The sequence below is a fragment of the Protomyctophum parallelum genome, assembly GCF_964188405.1.
Source record: "Protomyctophum parallelum genome assembly, chromosome: 6".
Taxonomy (NCBI): Eukaryota; Metazoa; Chordata; class Actinopteri; order Myctophiformes; family Myctophidae; genus Protomyctophum; species Protomyctophum parallelum.
Window position 1 is genome coordinate 21,624,877 of NC_139701.1, and position 16,036 is coordinate 21,640,912.

General features: G+C 44.3%; 1 protein-coding gene across 5 annotated transcripts in view; it reads right to left on the reverse strand.

The window, feature by feature from the left end:
- The window catches only part of lpp (LIM domain containing preferred translocation partner in lipoma), a 188,316-nt gene that overhangs the window by 5,717 nt on the left and 166,563 nt on the right, over nt 1–16,036 (reverse strand). For all 5 annotated transcript variants that reach the window (XM_083766328.1, XM_083766329.1, XM_083766331.1 and 2 more), the window contains 2 exons: nt 5,051–5,229; nt 1,122–1,242 (listed from right to left, as the gene is read on the reverse strand). In XM_083766328.1, coding sequence (XP_083622454.1) covers nt 1,122–1,242; nt 5,051–5,229 — 300 coding nt within the window. The remainder of the gene's footprint in view (nt 1–1,121; nt 1,243–5,050; nt 5,230–16,036) is intronic.

The following is a 16,036-nucleotide window of genomic DNA, read 5'->3' on the forward strand; positions in this document are numbered from 1 at the left end:
AATGATGGTACAGTACAGTATATTTTAGTACATTTCTACTACAGTAACAAACAAGTCATGATGGACAAACAATTATCTCTGCACAATGTATGTCTATGCAAGCCCTGGATATAACCTGTCCCAGATATGGGTTCATAAAAATATGTGAATAAGAATAATAAAATAGAATAATAAATAAATAAACAGTCCATCTGTTGATGTTAATGTGTTTTCTTCTCTCATCGAACACTTCAGGTGTATCGTCTGCTCTTAGCTGACCTTTAAAGCTGCTGAAACATGTACACTACAGTATGAGCACAATGTCAACATGATTGGTTAGTTGTGTAACTTTTAACCTCACACCTAACATCTTCAGAATCAGAATACATTGTATTGTCACATCATAGGTTCACATGTGTAAAGGAGGGGGAGCGCGTCTGACAGAGGGAGAGCAAAGAGAAGGAAAGAAATAAAACCAGGAAGAAAAAAAACAGTAGCAGTTTTGTACACGCGGTTGGACATAAGGTGCAAAAAGATAGCACCAGCCAGCAGGTGTAAATGAGGAACAGCACTGGAACGGTATAGACTGGATTGGTATTCATTTGCTTGTCTTGAATTGTTAATGTGTTGTTAGTGGGCAAGTGCAATTGCTTTTATTTTGCTATTTTGTGTTATGTTATTATTGTAGGGTTTTATGTAAGTTGTATTATTTGTAATGTATTCTGCCATGATCAGGACCTGAATAACACATTACAATTCTGTACTTGGAATGAGAACAAAACTCTGTGAATCCTTGACTTATAGTGACAGTCCATATAAAGGTAAAAAAAAGAAAATAATAAATACATTTCAACTAAAATATTTTTTTATCATACTGCTGCGACAGACCGTAGCTGGTTGCTACATATGCAAGCCTGTGGACTTGACGGAGGGGAGATGGAAGCTATTTTGAGCAGGTAAAGAGGGATGAATTAATAAACACACCTTGAGTTCATGTATCCCTTTCACACCCTGCCATATGCTCTAGTCTAGTAGAACATAGCAGAGATGTGCGAAGGACATTGCATTCCACAACGTGCGTGCAGCATGTACATCACACCAACACATCCCACACTTCACACACAAACGCACACATTACATACCTCACAGCGGTAACACTGCACGTGGAAGTCACGGTCGAGTGCCACGATGCGAACCGTCTCCTCTTGGCCCGGTGCCGGCATGATGGGCTCGGAACACACGCAACAACGCGGGGCAAACTTCCTGCAACCGCCCCCACAAAGAATAAATCAATTCAGCTTCAGAAAAAAACTGCGGCAACTGTGGCACACAAACAAGTAGTCTCTTTCAGTCCAAATGAGTTCTAAAATGCCTTCTGGAACACCAGTTGAATGTGAACAAGTGGCTTGCTTTCTAAATGTTTAGAAACACACTTTAATATCTTGAAGACATTTTTATCTTTTAAGTGTCTGGCAACCTGTTATTCATGTGTTCATCTTTTTACATTTTTACTATTGCAACTCTTTGTACAATACAGTACTTACTAGGGATGTCCCGATCACGTTTTTTCGCTCCCGATTCGATTCCGATCATTTGATTTTGAGCAAATATCCAATATTAAATATTTATAGAACACGTTTATGCCATATCACAATAGTACAATATCCCAAATTACAGTTTCCAGTCAAATATCATAATATGGATATAATATCGATACTAGGTATGTCCCGATCAAATTCTTTGACTCCCGATCTGATTCCGATCATTTGAAAATGACGTGATCGGCCCCGATTTCCGATCACCCGATCCGATCTGGACAACCCTAGTACTTACGTTATAGCCAACACAGTTATTAGCCCTGTTTTAGCCTCTTTCCAATGTCTTCAGGGCAATTGCAGATAGAGTTTTAAGATTTTACCGATTACATTCAAAGCTCCTCTTGGATTGGCCCCAAGCTGCATTAGCAAACTTTTAATTAAACCTTCGCAAGGCTGAATGCACTTCGACAATCTGAGGGAAGGTCCTTTATGTCACCCTACACTACAGACAACCATGGTATCTCTTCCAGGGCCCCATGACTCTTAATGCACTTTATTGTCTCCACCAGGCCGAAGGCCTAGGGAGAGAGTATGTTTTGCACTCCGTCCGTCCGTGTGTCCGTCCGTCCGTGTGTCCGTGTGTCCGTGTGTCCGTCCGTCCGTGAGCAGCTAATCTCGGCCACCGTTAACCCGGTCCATGCCACATTTTGCACACACACTCCCTGGATGCCAACGATGAACCTCTGCCCCAAACTTTCCAGAACGGCCTGTTATAGCGCCACCAGGAGGCCGCTTTGTGCAAAACAAGTTTTTGCACAGTACACCTACAGATTTTGTCCAAACATCACGCAAATTGGTACACAGTCTCTCTACAGCCATTCAACGAAACCGGTCTTTCAGATTTCTCACACTCCATCCTGATTGGTTAAGATTGCCTTCCAAAGTTCACAGGAGTGCTCAGTTTCAAACAAAATGCTGCAAATCATGAACACATCGCGTGATTTCCGTGAAATTGTGCACCCACATTCCCACTAGGCCGAGGACGAAATGCCACATGAACAATTTCAACTCAGCCTCAAGGTGGCGCTATAACTGGCCCAAAAGTGTTTTTACCTCTAAGTGCACGGATCTGTGGATAACTTTGTATGCCAACTCCCTAGAGGCCAAGGAAAAACCTGTCTGGAATTTTTCACATCTGCTCTTTATAGCGCCACCAGGAGGCCCACATATGTAAAACACATTTTCTATTCTTACTCCTTCAGATTTTATCCAAATTTCACATCGATTGCGATGAAACTGTGCACGCATATTCCCACAGGCTGAGGAAGAATCCTGGTGGAGACCTGTGCCGATTGGCACTTTATCTAGTTGTCATTGTGATTTGCAATTATAAAATGTTACTGCTCCCATTAGATATTATTTTATTTGATCCCCTGCCAAAATCCTTGATTTTGAGAGCTTGTTCTCTCTTGTTCAGTATCTTTAACCCATTTAGGCCTGAGGCCGATTCTAAAAACGCCTCTAAATCCTGACCTAAGGTTTCTGAAAAACTTCAAATATTTATATAGCAGCATCAAACATTTTACATCTTTGAATACTGTACATACTGTACAGAACCCAAAAATGGGTTCCCGGCCTGAGGGGGTAAAACACCAAAAGGGGTTCCCGCCCAGAATGGTAGTGTACAATAACAATTATTATAATGTGATTCTTACAGTAGATTATTCAACTTTGCCCTGGTTCTAAAAGCTTCACCTGACGCGGAATATTTGAGGAAGCAGCTTAACGGTCATGCGAGTGGAATGCACGGCGGCCTCGCCGCAATATATCATCAGTGGCATTTTGCCGTTTGCTCTCATGCCTTTAGGTCGAGTCATTTGGGAAACACCTGAGCAGGAACAGGTTCCTCTAACAATGGGGTCAAAGGGGATATGAGAACGGCGCTGAGGTTTCAGGTCAGGTCAGGTGACTGGAGACGACGATGTCAACACTTCTAACAGGCTTGGCAAGTGGCTGAGATTCAGGAAGCGAGGGGGGGGGCCTGTGGCGTCGGGATGCCACAGTCAGAGCAGTGAGAACGACATGGCCAAACACAGCTGTTCCTCGACACAAAGGGCCGCATTGTTGAGGTCATACTTGTCATGTGGAAATTAAACAGTGGCCCGCGGCAGCACTGCTCCGCAATGCTGTGGGCTTACTAACAGCAAGCTGTTTACTTCCATTTCCCTTTTGGGTAAGGTAACACTTCTGGTAAGGCACTTGTTTGCCCAATCCATACACTGTAACTCAGTAATTACTGTCAGACGCATGCAGCACATGCTGTCACTTCACAGCAGAGCCGGATTTCACAAGACCACTGGGCCTTGAGAGGACGTGGATCCAATACTTCCTGGAGAATAACTGTGACCATGTTCAGTACTACATAAAAGCCATGTTTCTCTAATAGAGGGTATGCACGTGACATCATCATCATAACAGTAAGTAATGCAGAACGCCTACTGAGTGGGAAAAAAACTACTTTCTCACCTTGACAGCCCATACATCCAAACAGAAAAGTCCTATCTGATTGCATTAAATGACATTAAACTCACTTTGCCACTAGATTTGCTACTTGATTTTCCACTCACTTTATGCATGCGCATACCCTCTATTATCTAGTTATCTAACTAGTTCAAATGATACTGATAGAACTCAATACCAAAGGGTCATACCAATGAATGACTCTGAAAAAAAAGGGACCCAGTGCTTCCCTGCTTGGCATTCCCTACTCAGCATCAAGGGCTGGGTTGGGGTAATCCCTGCGACATACTGTTGTAAGCGTCATGTCCCGGGGGTGTACTTGTACATCATGTCCAGGGGGTGTACTTGTACATCATATCCAGGGGGTGTACTTGTACATCATATCCAGGGGGTGTACTTGTACATCAAGCTGCCTCATGCTACAGAAACAGGAGATAGATTTCCTGCCATATGGGCCTCATGGCTTGGCAAGGCTTACTTAGGTTACCTGGCCAATGTGGCCATAACATAAATAGAAATATTGTCGATCATTTTTATCTGCTCCTTCTGTGCTGGAGAGATAATTCATTCTTATTTCTTGATGAAACAGGTCTCAAAGTCAGAACTTTTAACTGTTGTGAACTACAGTGTACACTGTACAGTATGGATTTTTGTTATGCTAGGCATAATAATAAACACATTGTTTTTTAGTTACGGTTTTGCAAGACAACCCAATGCGAGCTGACGAGAAAACACATCAGACACAACACTGTGTGTGACAGAGGATGTTAACCATATGAATCCTAGTTTTCTTTTTTTTGTGAATCCTGCTTTTCTGGGCATGCAGTTGCACCATAACAAGGTAAGATGAATACACTAAATTAACTTTCCTAATAAGTTTATGTTCAAGGACTTCTTTTTATGGAATGGAAGGTATGCAGCTATGCAAGGTTCTATAAAAGGTCAATATCCCTTTAAATTCAGTGTTGTATAGTCTTTGTCGCACCAATCATCAAGTGTAGAATGGTCCTTACTTGTGGAAGTCCTCGATGCAGTGGATGTGGTTGGCAGCATCCACAGTGAAGGGGATGCCATCCAGGCTGCGCTGGCACACCACGCACGTGAAGCAGTGAGGGTGGTAGGCTTTTCCTGTGGCCCGCAGTATGCGCTCCATGATAGGCTTACTGCAGATGGTACAGGACTCCAAAGTGTTCTGTAGACGCGCGCACACACACACACACACACACACACACACACACACACACACACACACACACACACACACACACACACACACACACACACACACACACACACACACACACACACACACACACACACACACACACACACACACACACACACACACACTTTGTTAATTGTGTATCATTGTACTAATTACAGTATGTCAGTGAGGACTGTCAATTGATTTCAATTGACATTCATTCCTCGAACACTTAACCCTAATCTTCTCCACTACATCCTTCACCCTCACTATTCTACAGTTCTTATACAGTTCCTTTTCTAAACATGGCCCTAAACCTAAGCCCTCGTCTTCCACCGTCAAACGTGCACAACAATATGACATAGGAACAGATGATTAAAGGTTTTTCTAATGAGGCGTTCCCAATAGGGCCTTTAACCACTTAAACCCCATACTGTATACTTTGTCAACTACTGTACTGTAGGTTCCCCCATGGGTCTATACTTGGTCCCCTCCTCTTTCCCTCTGCACCAAATCTCCAAATAGTTGATCTTCAAGCTAACAACATGTCGCGCTGCCACGTGTAGTGAGCTTGTAGACTGGTTATTTTTGCAGAATGCACTTGGGTTCATGGCAAAATGCCTAACAATAATCATCCTCAGAACACTATGACCCGTCTATCATTTGATCCGTATGGCCCTCTGGGGGACCTCGGTCAACGGAGTATACAGGGCTTAAGTGTTTAAAACGAGGTAGGCGAGTATATGGTGAAAGGTGAATATCGCCACTGAACAGCTCGCAGCCTGAGCCAATCGGCATCCAAGGACCGAAACCACCCGTTTTCCTGAAGAGGCACGTGTGGGGCCCATGCAGCAGATAAATCGACACTAAACAGCTCTGGCAGGGCTGTCCTCGGATGGCCCCGAAGCCCCAGGAATCTGATTAGCAGCTCCCTCAAACACAAACCCGGTCGTTTTTCAACTGCCCCTCCTCCCCCAGCCTTCCCAATACGTGCAAGTGCGGGCAGTAAATACTTCCACTTTGTGATGACTGCAGGTTTTCTGCAGCCAGGCGACCGGGCAGCCAGCCCACTGGGGGTGGTGGTTGTGCATCTGTGCGTGTGTGTGCGCGCGTGTGTGCGTGTTGTGGGGGCAGGGGTGGGGGTCGTGGCTGCCGTCTGCCTCTGACTTATCTGTGGCATCCCTCTTCTTAATATCTACTGGGAGACACCATTTGTTATTCCAATATTTCATAAATAACGATTGCCTCTCTAAACAGCAATGCAATTACAGGGGGATGGATATATCATGTGAGGGCTGATCAATGAGGGGCTGTGGCACGCGGACGTGTGTGTGTGTGTGTGTGTGTGTGTGTGTGGGGCGTGGGAGGCAGGGCAGGGCTGAGGGGCCTCTCTGGAGCACAGGCTGTTCTGCCCAGGCATTTCCTGGATGTCTGCATCCCTCTGATCTCTCTCTCCCTCTCTCTCTCTCTGTAGGCCTGGCCAGGATGAGAACAGCACGGTTCAGCTGCTCTCGTTGTAGCTGAGCTGCCTCTATGTTTCTAAACAGAGCTTGGGGTGTGTAGCAACACGGCGCTGTGCACCCCCCCCCCCCCCCCCCCCCTCCACGTGCTGCTCAGAGAGTTGAGCATGCTTCCTGCGGTCTGTGCGGTCTTGGAGGTGGGCAGTGCACACGGTGTCTGCTAAAGTCATGTTGTTTTATTGTTATTGCGGTTAGAGTAAATATAAATGGAGTGGACCTCCTCATCACCATAGCAACGAACTTTCCCACTTCTTCTGTAGTTGCCTTCTGCTCTGCTCTTGTAGTCCACTACTAGCTCATCATGACAGCATGTTCCTTGGGCCCCGAATTGGGCAATGCACGTTTCATGTGGACTGTGGAGAGTAGGGCGATATGACGCAATCTAGGCTGCGCGACAGTGTACACCTCCAAGATGTTGTAACTCCTGGGATGGCGTGCACAGTGCACAGCCCGTGCTGCCATGATTGGCTGCCGAGAGAAGGCATGCGATGGGAGCAGCTGATGACTTGAGGGGTGAAAAAAAAAAAGCCACAGTAAAAATAAATAAAAAAGCAGGGCTTTAAATAAAAGAATGGGGCTGTTTCTTCAAAGCACTCCAGCAGTGGCATTATTTCATGAAAAGCATGAGACTAGCTCCATTTTTGTATTCACCCCACCCCCTTCCGACAGTAATAGAAATAAACATTAATCCCAGGGCAACGTTTGTGTATAAACAATGTCCGTATCGCAACCCTCCTCCATCCTGGAAAAGGAATAAAGCTTTTAATGAGCTTGCTGCATTGAACCCTCGAGGTTCGCCTCACTTCTCTACCCCTTCTGAGAGAGAGACACAGAGAGAGAGAGAGAGACAGGGGGGGGTGGGAGGGGGGGAAGTGAAGGAATGTGTTTGCAACCTGAGTATACTAACGAGAGGCTAGTGCCAAAAACTAACAGCTGCCCTTGACTCAACTCTTACTCATCGCTCTGCATTTCCACTTGCTTATTCTCAACTGCTATTCATGTGTTGATACTATACCTTGTTTGGTTTAACTAGCGCATGTGATTTCACAGTACACATTTACTCCTGGCCACTTACTAATTGTAATAAAAACTAATTGTAATTTCAGGCGCTAAAATACTGTGGGCGCAATTATTTGCTGAAGTCTGACCTCCTTTCAAGGTCTGCGAATTAATTGAAGTCAGCACTCATAACTTTGTCTTCTTTGTGTCCGGAAACACTGGACAGTCAAATACTGCCTTTTTGTATTGTGAATGTGGTTTGTTTGAAACTTATGCAAAGTTGTATTGATTGATTGAGATATTTATTAACAGTTTGCAGAATTACAGTACATTTCAAGCACAAACTCAATACAAAGACTGTTAACTGTGAGTGGACGACCCAATTAAGCATTACACTTGTTTACAAGAGGGTCCAAATGTTCAATTCATCAAAACATTTAGAGACGTACAAATAGACACTTCTATATAGTCAAAGAACAGAACAGGATTTCATCATAAAGGAGGTAAAAAGGGAAAAGAAACTTATAGTGAGGGGAAAAGGGGGGGGCGGTGTACAGTGTACACTGGGCACTGGGGTCACAGAGGTCGTACCAAAATACCAAATGGCCTAAAGCAGTATCAAACCGAGGGTCCTGTCCTGAGGTTGGTTTAGAACACAGGGCATCCAGTAACCTGCTGCCCTCGGTATGTGAGAGCTCCAGTTGCAACCTACCACTAGAGGGCTGTATCTGTCTGTAGATGTCCGGGGATGTACGACCCCCCCTTCCTCTAAATGTGATGTATTCGAGCACATGTATTCCTTTTTTTTCTTCGGCCTCATACATTTCTCTAAGTGTTTGCCCAGAAGGCTAAACAAATGTCTAGGCAGATGAGGTGAAAGTGAATTTAGGTCAGCTTGACTCTCGCTGAACCCAGGGGTTGAATGGCATAAGTTAAAAGTCAATTGTGGACAGCTTTTTTCAATTTCCTACAAAAGGAGCTTGTAGTAGGCTCTGTGCACGCCAACACCGCCATGCAACACTGATGCCCTCGCTTCGTGATTTAGCTGCAGAACAGCCAAACAGCGTTTGACACGGCTGTCTGTCGACATAAAGGCTGCGATGGCAAACAAAGCAGAGCAAGTTAAGAGGTCCCCCGTGCACAGATCCTCACACCCGAGACACAGGCTTGATATAGTGCCTTGTCTGATTTGTGCTTTGCTGCACGGTGGTGTCGCACACTGAAAGTATTGCATATACAAGCTCACAGCGCGTTGCAGTTGTTGAACGCTGTGCTATTTTTGGTGAACTTGTAGATCTGCTATTTTCATCTGACAATAGCATAAATTAGGCAAAAGAGAGAAATTAGTCCAGAGAGAGAGAAATAGCGTCTCTATGACCACTGGTGATAGTAAAACAATGCCTGAAGACAGATGTCTGCAGAATGCAGATGAACTTGTCAACAACAGTGTGAAATCTGCACTTGCATATCACACATTTTAAACTGCTCACTATCTGTCCCACTGTCTTTCATTTATTATTTTCTTTATGGTCACACACTTTTACACCTCACCGTTCTCATTTTACATGGCAGAGTAAGGCTGACAGGAGGGGAGGCATCGAGTCCACAGCGAGAATGCACAACGATTTACAGTATGCCCTGGCATGCCGAGCACAGAGTGGGCCAAGTTTGGAGTTGATTTGATATGGTCTACGTCCAAACTCTCACAGAATGTGCTGGTCGTGGCCCAGTGAATTATATCACGTTCGCAACCTCAACTCCAGTGATATTGAACAAACACTTACTAGCACCCTCCTACCTACATGACTGCCTGCCTAAATATGTCCCAAACCGCCCCCTAAGGTCTTCCACCGCCGGCTTGCTCGCTTTGCCCAAAAAAAAGGCAACTAAAAAATACGGGGAAGCAGCTTTTTGCTTCTACGGGCCGTCGGCTTGGAACAAGCTCCCACTGTACCTTCGTCAGGCAGCCTCTGTAGACATTTTTAAAGCTCAGCTCAAGACCCACTTCTACAACATTGCCTTTAATTGATCTTTTATTTTTTATTTTTCATGTCCTCACTGTAACTGCTTGTTTTTTAATGTCGTTGCCTTGCTTTTCTTTTATTCTCCATTGTTCTGTAAAGCACTTTGAGCTGCATTTCATGTCATGAAAGGTGCTATACAAATAAAGTTGTATTATTATTATTATTATTATTAGAAAGATCTGCGCACCACCACGTTTGTTGACTTATTCATTTACTGTGTGTCCATTGAGTAAAGGACATTGGTTTATTATTATTAGAAAGATCTGCGCACCACCACGTTTGTTGACTTATTAATTTACTGTGTGTCCATTGAGTAAAGGACATTGGTTTAAACCATGGCCTTGAACCATGAGTCAGAGTTGACCTGTCTACTTCTTGAGGCAGTTTTTGAAGCTCCGAAAACAGTTTCTCTTTCACTTAGCGTTTGAAATGATTAAATCTAACACTAGCAGCACCCGCTGATAAAACTCCTGGGATCAAGGCTTTCGATTATTATGTGTAAACATGCAGTGATGTTCCATTACTCTGTTCATGTGTTTTGTGACAGTGAGAGAGAGGGAGAGGAGAAGGGATGACCTACAGCAAAGATGTCAGATTCCATTTGATATTTATATGGTATGTGCTCTTACCAGGTGATCCAGGTATCTTTCCCTGAAAATACATTAGTCAGAAACCACTGACGCAGCACATAGTGCATGTACTACGATGGAAGTTCAAAAGTCACAAACAACTTTGACTATAAATTGTAATGTTTTACTGCGAAACTTCCTACCACATTTTTCAGGCAATTTACGGCTACACAAGCTTTTTAAGCTGTGTTTAGCCTCACTTATCCAACCTTAGAATAAATTCAGAAAATTATCTTGAGTGTTTTATTCATTGCCGATGTACTGTACATGGATTTCTCTACATGGGTATGCTGGTATAGTAAGTACATTATTGAGTTAATCTCATTTGACTCCAAAGTGGCTCAGGAGAGCATCTACAACACCCTGAAGACTCCTCCATTTATACATGAATGTCTACATGAGTATTTCATCAAAGACAATACTTGAGGAGAGAATTACCTGCAATAACATCTAATACTTCATGCATATTGCATTTCAGAATTGGCAAACATGTCAGTATTTAGGGGTATTTTACTGTAGATGCACGTCTGACATCTACACTTTAGATTTTTAGAGTTTAGTTTATTTGATCATCCTTCAGTTTCAAATACAATATTTAAAGACAATGAATGTAAGCTGTTATGAAAACAAAACAAAACCAAAACATGAAGATGATCAAAAGGAGTAGGCAGAAGCTAAAAGCTTATAAATGCCTATCCTACTTACAACAGAACATGAATCGTAATACTCATTACATTAACAGATTCACAAAACAAAAGTCAGATACGAGAATTCCACCCTACACCAATAGTATGCTGTATTTGGCCAAAAGGATTCGCTTGAGCAATTTTTTTAATTTTGAAAAGTTACTACTGTGTTTGACTTCCTCTGGTAGGGCATTCCAGATCTTAACCCCTCGGACAGAGATACACATACTTTGTAATTTGTAATTTGTAATTATTTCCCCAGACCTCCACACAATAAGATAGATATTTTAATATTAGCGTATTGTATAATGTGAGTGACTTATAATTTAATAAATAACTTGTTTTGCCTAGAATAATAATATTAATTAATTAATTAATTAATAACACTAATAATGCACTGCTGTATCTACGGGGATATCTACTGTAGCTTCAAGAGGTTAAATGAAAGATCTGTGTAACATTGACTTTAGAGGCGCCGGGAGCAATCAGGTCCTTTCCTATTCAAAGTCTGGGAAAAGGCAACAGATAGGCCTGTTGTTGTCGGTGCAAAATGTAAATTGATCAAAAGGCATTGGAGATAAGACGCAAAAATCCAGTTTCAATTTGTTTTCCACAGTCTCCAGCCAAATAGTGGAGGTTTGTAGCCAAGAGAACCTGCCAGATTCCTGCGAGGGACATTGGGAGCCAATTTAAATCTTCACACATTCGGAAGGACTGTGGGAACTCCACCCTTCCGTAATATATTGGTCTGATGTGTGCGTGTACTTGTGTGTGTATGAGTGCACGTGTGCACTTGGGTGTGTGCGTGTGTGTAGAGTACCTATTACTTTGTCATCTAAGTGGGGCTCGATGTAGTGAAATCCAACACAGGATTGCACCTTTAACAGTGTAAAAAGTGACACTTCGGAGTTAAAAGAACACTACAGATTTGACTGCATAATGACTCTCCTACTTTTGAAGGTTATCCAGTGCAAAACCTCCTGACATTTGTCTCCCTGATGGAGCGGTCCAACACCCCAACTCCCCTCCTCGGACAGTCTAGGAGGATTCACGTCCTTGACATTGGTCTTACATTTACATTTCATTTAATTTCACATGGGTAATTACTTTCTGTCGACGTTCCATGGACAGCGTTCCCTGGCGGTGCAGGACTCGTTCCATCTGTCTGTGTAACTGTTCACATGCAAAGCATTATGCGCATATTAAGACAGGGTACGTTTTTACATGACACGTCTCGCTTCTTTGATGAAACGCATTAGACCTTTATAACCGTGTTGTCTAACTGTCAAAAACCGCTGCCTGTGTGTGTGTGTGTGTGTGTGTGTGTGTGTGTGTGTGTGTGTGTGTGTGTGTGTGTGTGTGTGTGTGTGTGTGTGTGTGTGTGAGTGTGTGTGTGTGTGTGTGTGTGTGCACACGCACTAGCAAACTGTTATGTGTGATGGCTGTGAAACTGCTGTGTGACTCTTCTAAGGCTTTTACTAACTCCCGGCTCAGCTCACTTCGGGGAGCACTGACCTTGAAAGTATCAGCTGTATAATTCAGAGAGAGAACATTTGTGACAGTCATTAATGTGTGTGTGTGTGTGTGTGTGTGTGTGTGTGTGTGTGTGTGTGTACGTTTCAGTCAGACAGGGTGAGTGTTCCAGGGCTCAGTGCCTGTGACCTGAAGGGGCCCTGTTTCCGCTCAAGCACAAGGTGCCGTTTGCTCTGTTCAGCTGGGCTGAAGAATGTGTCTGTGCGTGTAATAAATTGACGCTGGCTTATGGATGACCAGCGTGTGCTGGAATAGGATGGCATCCCGCCAGAACCCTCCTATCTTGATTTGTCTTCCGCGTTTAGTTTATATCTCGGCCAGGACAGTTTATTACCAAAGGCAGCCCCTGACTCAGCCTTAGTTCTGCAATCTCTTACCAGTGCTGACTGCCACTGAGCTCTGCCCCCACCGGAGGTCTCTCTTCTATTCCACAAACACTCCATGAATACAGACAAACTTAAACAGAATGGCACGAGTGCCAAACGTGATTGAAACATTTATAAATCTAGCCACACTCGGTGCTGTGACAAGTGCAGCAGCCACATCTTAATCCCGGAGAAGTATCATATTATATTTATATTTTATTCACACGATACCGTCAAACTGAAGCCTGAGGCTGACAATAGGGCGGCTGACAATAGGGCTGGGCAATATATAATCATTATATGGATATGGTTATATAGGACTAAATATTGACTATATGACAAGTGTTGTCTTTTCCTGGTTCAAATATTGTGACTGGTAAAAAAAATACCAGATATACAAGCTCACAATGTGCGTTGAGAACTGATATATTTTAAAGAAAATATATATATTATCATCACATTATGACATTATTGTCACGATATCGTTATCGAGGTATTCGATATTTTATTCTATCCATATCACCCAGCATTAGCTGACATGCAGATCTGTGTCAAGTTGTGGAATTTTTATTATTTCATTATTAATTAAAAAAAGGTGGCAGTGGGGTCCTGATCCCTTCTCCAGCTGAGGCAAAGTACCGTATCTGGGCTGCCTGTCTGCCTTAAATTCAGCTGGGCAGCAGAATGTGACCCCTCTGGACATTGGGTAATGTCTCCTGCTCCGGTTACAGAGAGAACCTGACAAAGACCCAGGCAATACTTCTCTCATGCCATGAGTTAGAGTGACATTGTGGTGGGTCAGCGTTGGGCCACAGATATTCTTTTCTCTGGCTTACTCCTGGGGGCAGGAAATGTGCTTCGACAAGAGACATGAGGAGGGTTTACAGGGCCCGGTATTCTGAATCCCTTTTTTCTCCCCTTGTCCAAACAGTATATTCTAATAACAGGGCCTGTACTATTCATTCACTACGGGATACGACAGCTCCGTACAGTGCGATACAGTAATAAGAAGTAATGACCTGCTTGAGTGTGGTTCACACCCACCATGCAGCACACGTGTATGTGCGCATAATTGTCTCGGCGAGTCTGGAGAAGTACTGAGAAGCCAGATCCTATTCAGGCAAGTGCTATCTAATTGGCTCACTCCTTTGAGGAATTAGATCAAGTTAATCATGTCTGAATATACAGAACTCAATTAGAACTCTGCGAGCTAATGCAGACAGCCATGAATATTTGATGTTAGAGTCAGCGCAAAAGCTGAGGAGACGTTTCAGACGGCCAGTAAACAAACAACCCGGGTAGGACACCTGGTAGAACACGTACCATGTCAAGGCTAACGCCGTGCCACAGTTGGCCTGGGTTCGAATCCGTCCAGAGGCCCTTTGCTGCAAGTCTATCTTGTGTTTTATAAGTGACTCTGTATAAGAGCATCTGATAAATGCCAACTACTTCAATCCTATTCTTGGTTGACTGGGGTCCCCCAGGGCTCTATACGGGGTCCACTCCTTTTTTACCTCTACACCAAATGTCATTGCCGAACATAGCCGATCTACAAGCTCACATAGCCGATCTACAAGCTCACAACGTGTTGCAACATGACACGTTTTGAACTTTTTTACAGAACGTTCGTTCCAGAATATAGATATAGCTAGGGTGCATTTAAGTTTCTAAATTGTACATTATTGTTAGTCACCCCTCCTCTCATTTGCGTTTCCTGTCTCTCTACTCCCAGCCACTATCAAACATATTATCTTAAAAACAAAACAAACAAATAACCAGGGAGGGGGTACATGCCACCGGCGGTTATCATTGCTCTCCACGCGGTGCAGGCATGGCAGCTGAAATCCATGCGTGGACGCAATGCTGCCGAGCATATGGAGGCCGCGATCCCGCCACACTCCCGGCTGCGAGTGCGAGCCTCTGAAGTCTGGATCTGACTACCTGGATATCCATCACGCCGACGTGACAGGTGTGTGGGCGGTGTGTAGTGTAGTCGACTCTAAATATAACCGGTGCCGTTGTCAGGGAAGTGCAGCCCCCGTAATCCTCACCTTCCTGCATTCTATGTCTGGCTGTGTGCAGCCAGCTCTGCGAAAGCAGAGGGCTGTGCGTGTGCAGTGTATCATATAGTCCCCCTCCCTCCGTTCTCAATGACAAGAAAAGCTATGGGGAAGTCTTGAGAAGTCTTGATGGTCTCCTCTTTCCAAAGTGGGAGAGTGCACTACACTACACTGTAGCTGGGAAAGTTGTGCTGCAGAGAAGCCATCCATCACCACAAGCCCCCCACAGCTGGTACCATGACTACTGCCCACCCCAGCCACCCAGTGTCTCTTTCTTGTCATGTAGACACTGGTGTCTTTTGTTGAGATTCTGAATTCTTAGTGGCACGGTGGCACAGTTGGTAGTGCTGTCGCCTCACAGCTAGAAGGTCCTGGGTTCGATTCCCGCTGGGGACGCTGTGGGCACTGGCGGCGTGTTCCCTCCTCCGCGTCATCAGTGCCCATACCCGAGGCGGGGGTTGGCGATAGGGCATTTCTGTGTGGAGTTTGCATGTTCTCCCCGTGTCCCCTAGGGTAGATACCCTCACAAAAACATGCCGTAATCCTGGTCTCTAAAACTACCTCCCCCTGGCCAGCCGGGGCGCCTGATGGAGGGGAAAGGAACTGGTCGGAATAACGTGTCCCTTCCACGCGCTACGTCCGGCCGGGGAAAGTCCCCTCTGTCAGGTGAAAAGAAGCAGCTTGGACTCCTCATGCATAGAAGGAGGCATGAGGTCAGTCCGCTGCCCCCCCCCCCAGGTTGGCAGAGGAAGTGTAGCGCCCAGGATTAGATAATTGGCACTGGGTGAAAAGAAAACTGGGTTACAAAATCGTGGGATAAAAATTTAGTTAAAAAAAAAAGAGATTCTGAATTCTTAACTCCTTCTTTAAACCAACCCAGTAACTTTGATTGGTGCAGGGATGAGCATGGATCAGATAAATACCATAATTTATTTATTTCGCTGCAGATAGTCTACATATTACATTTAAAAGAATCCTT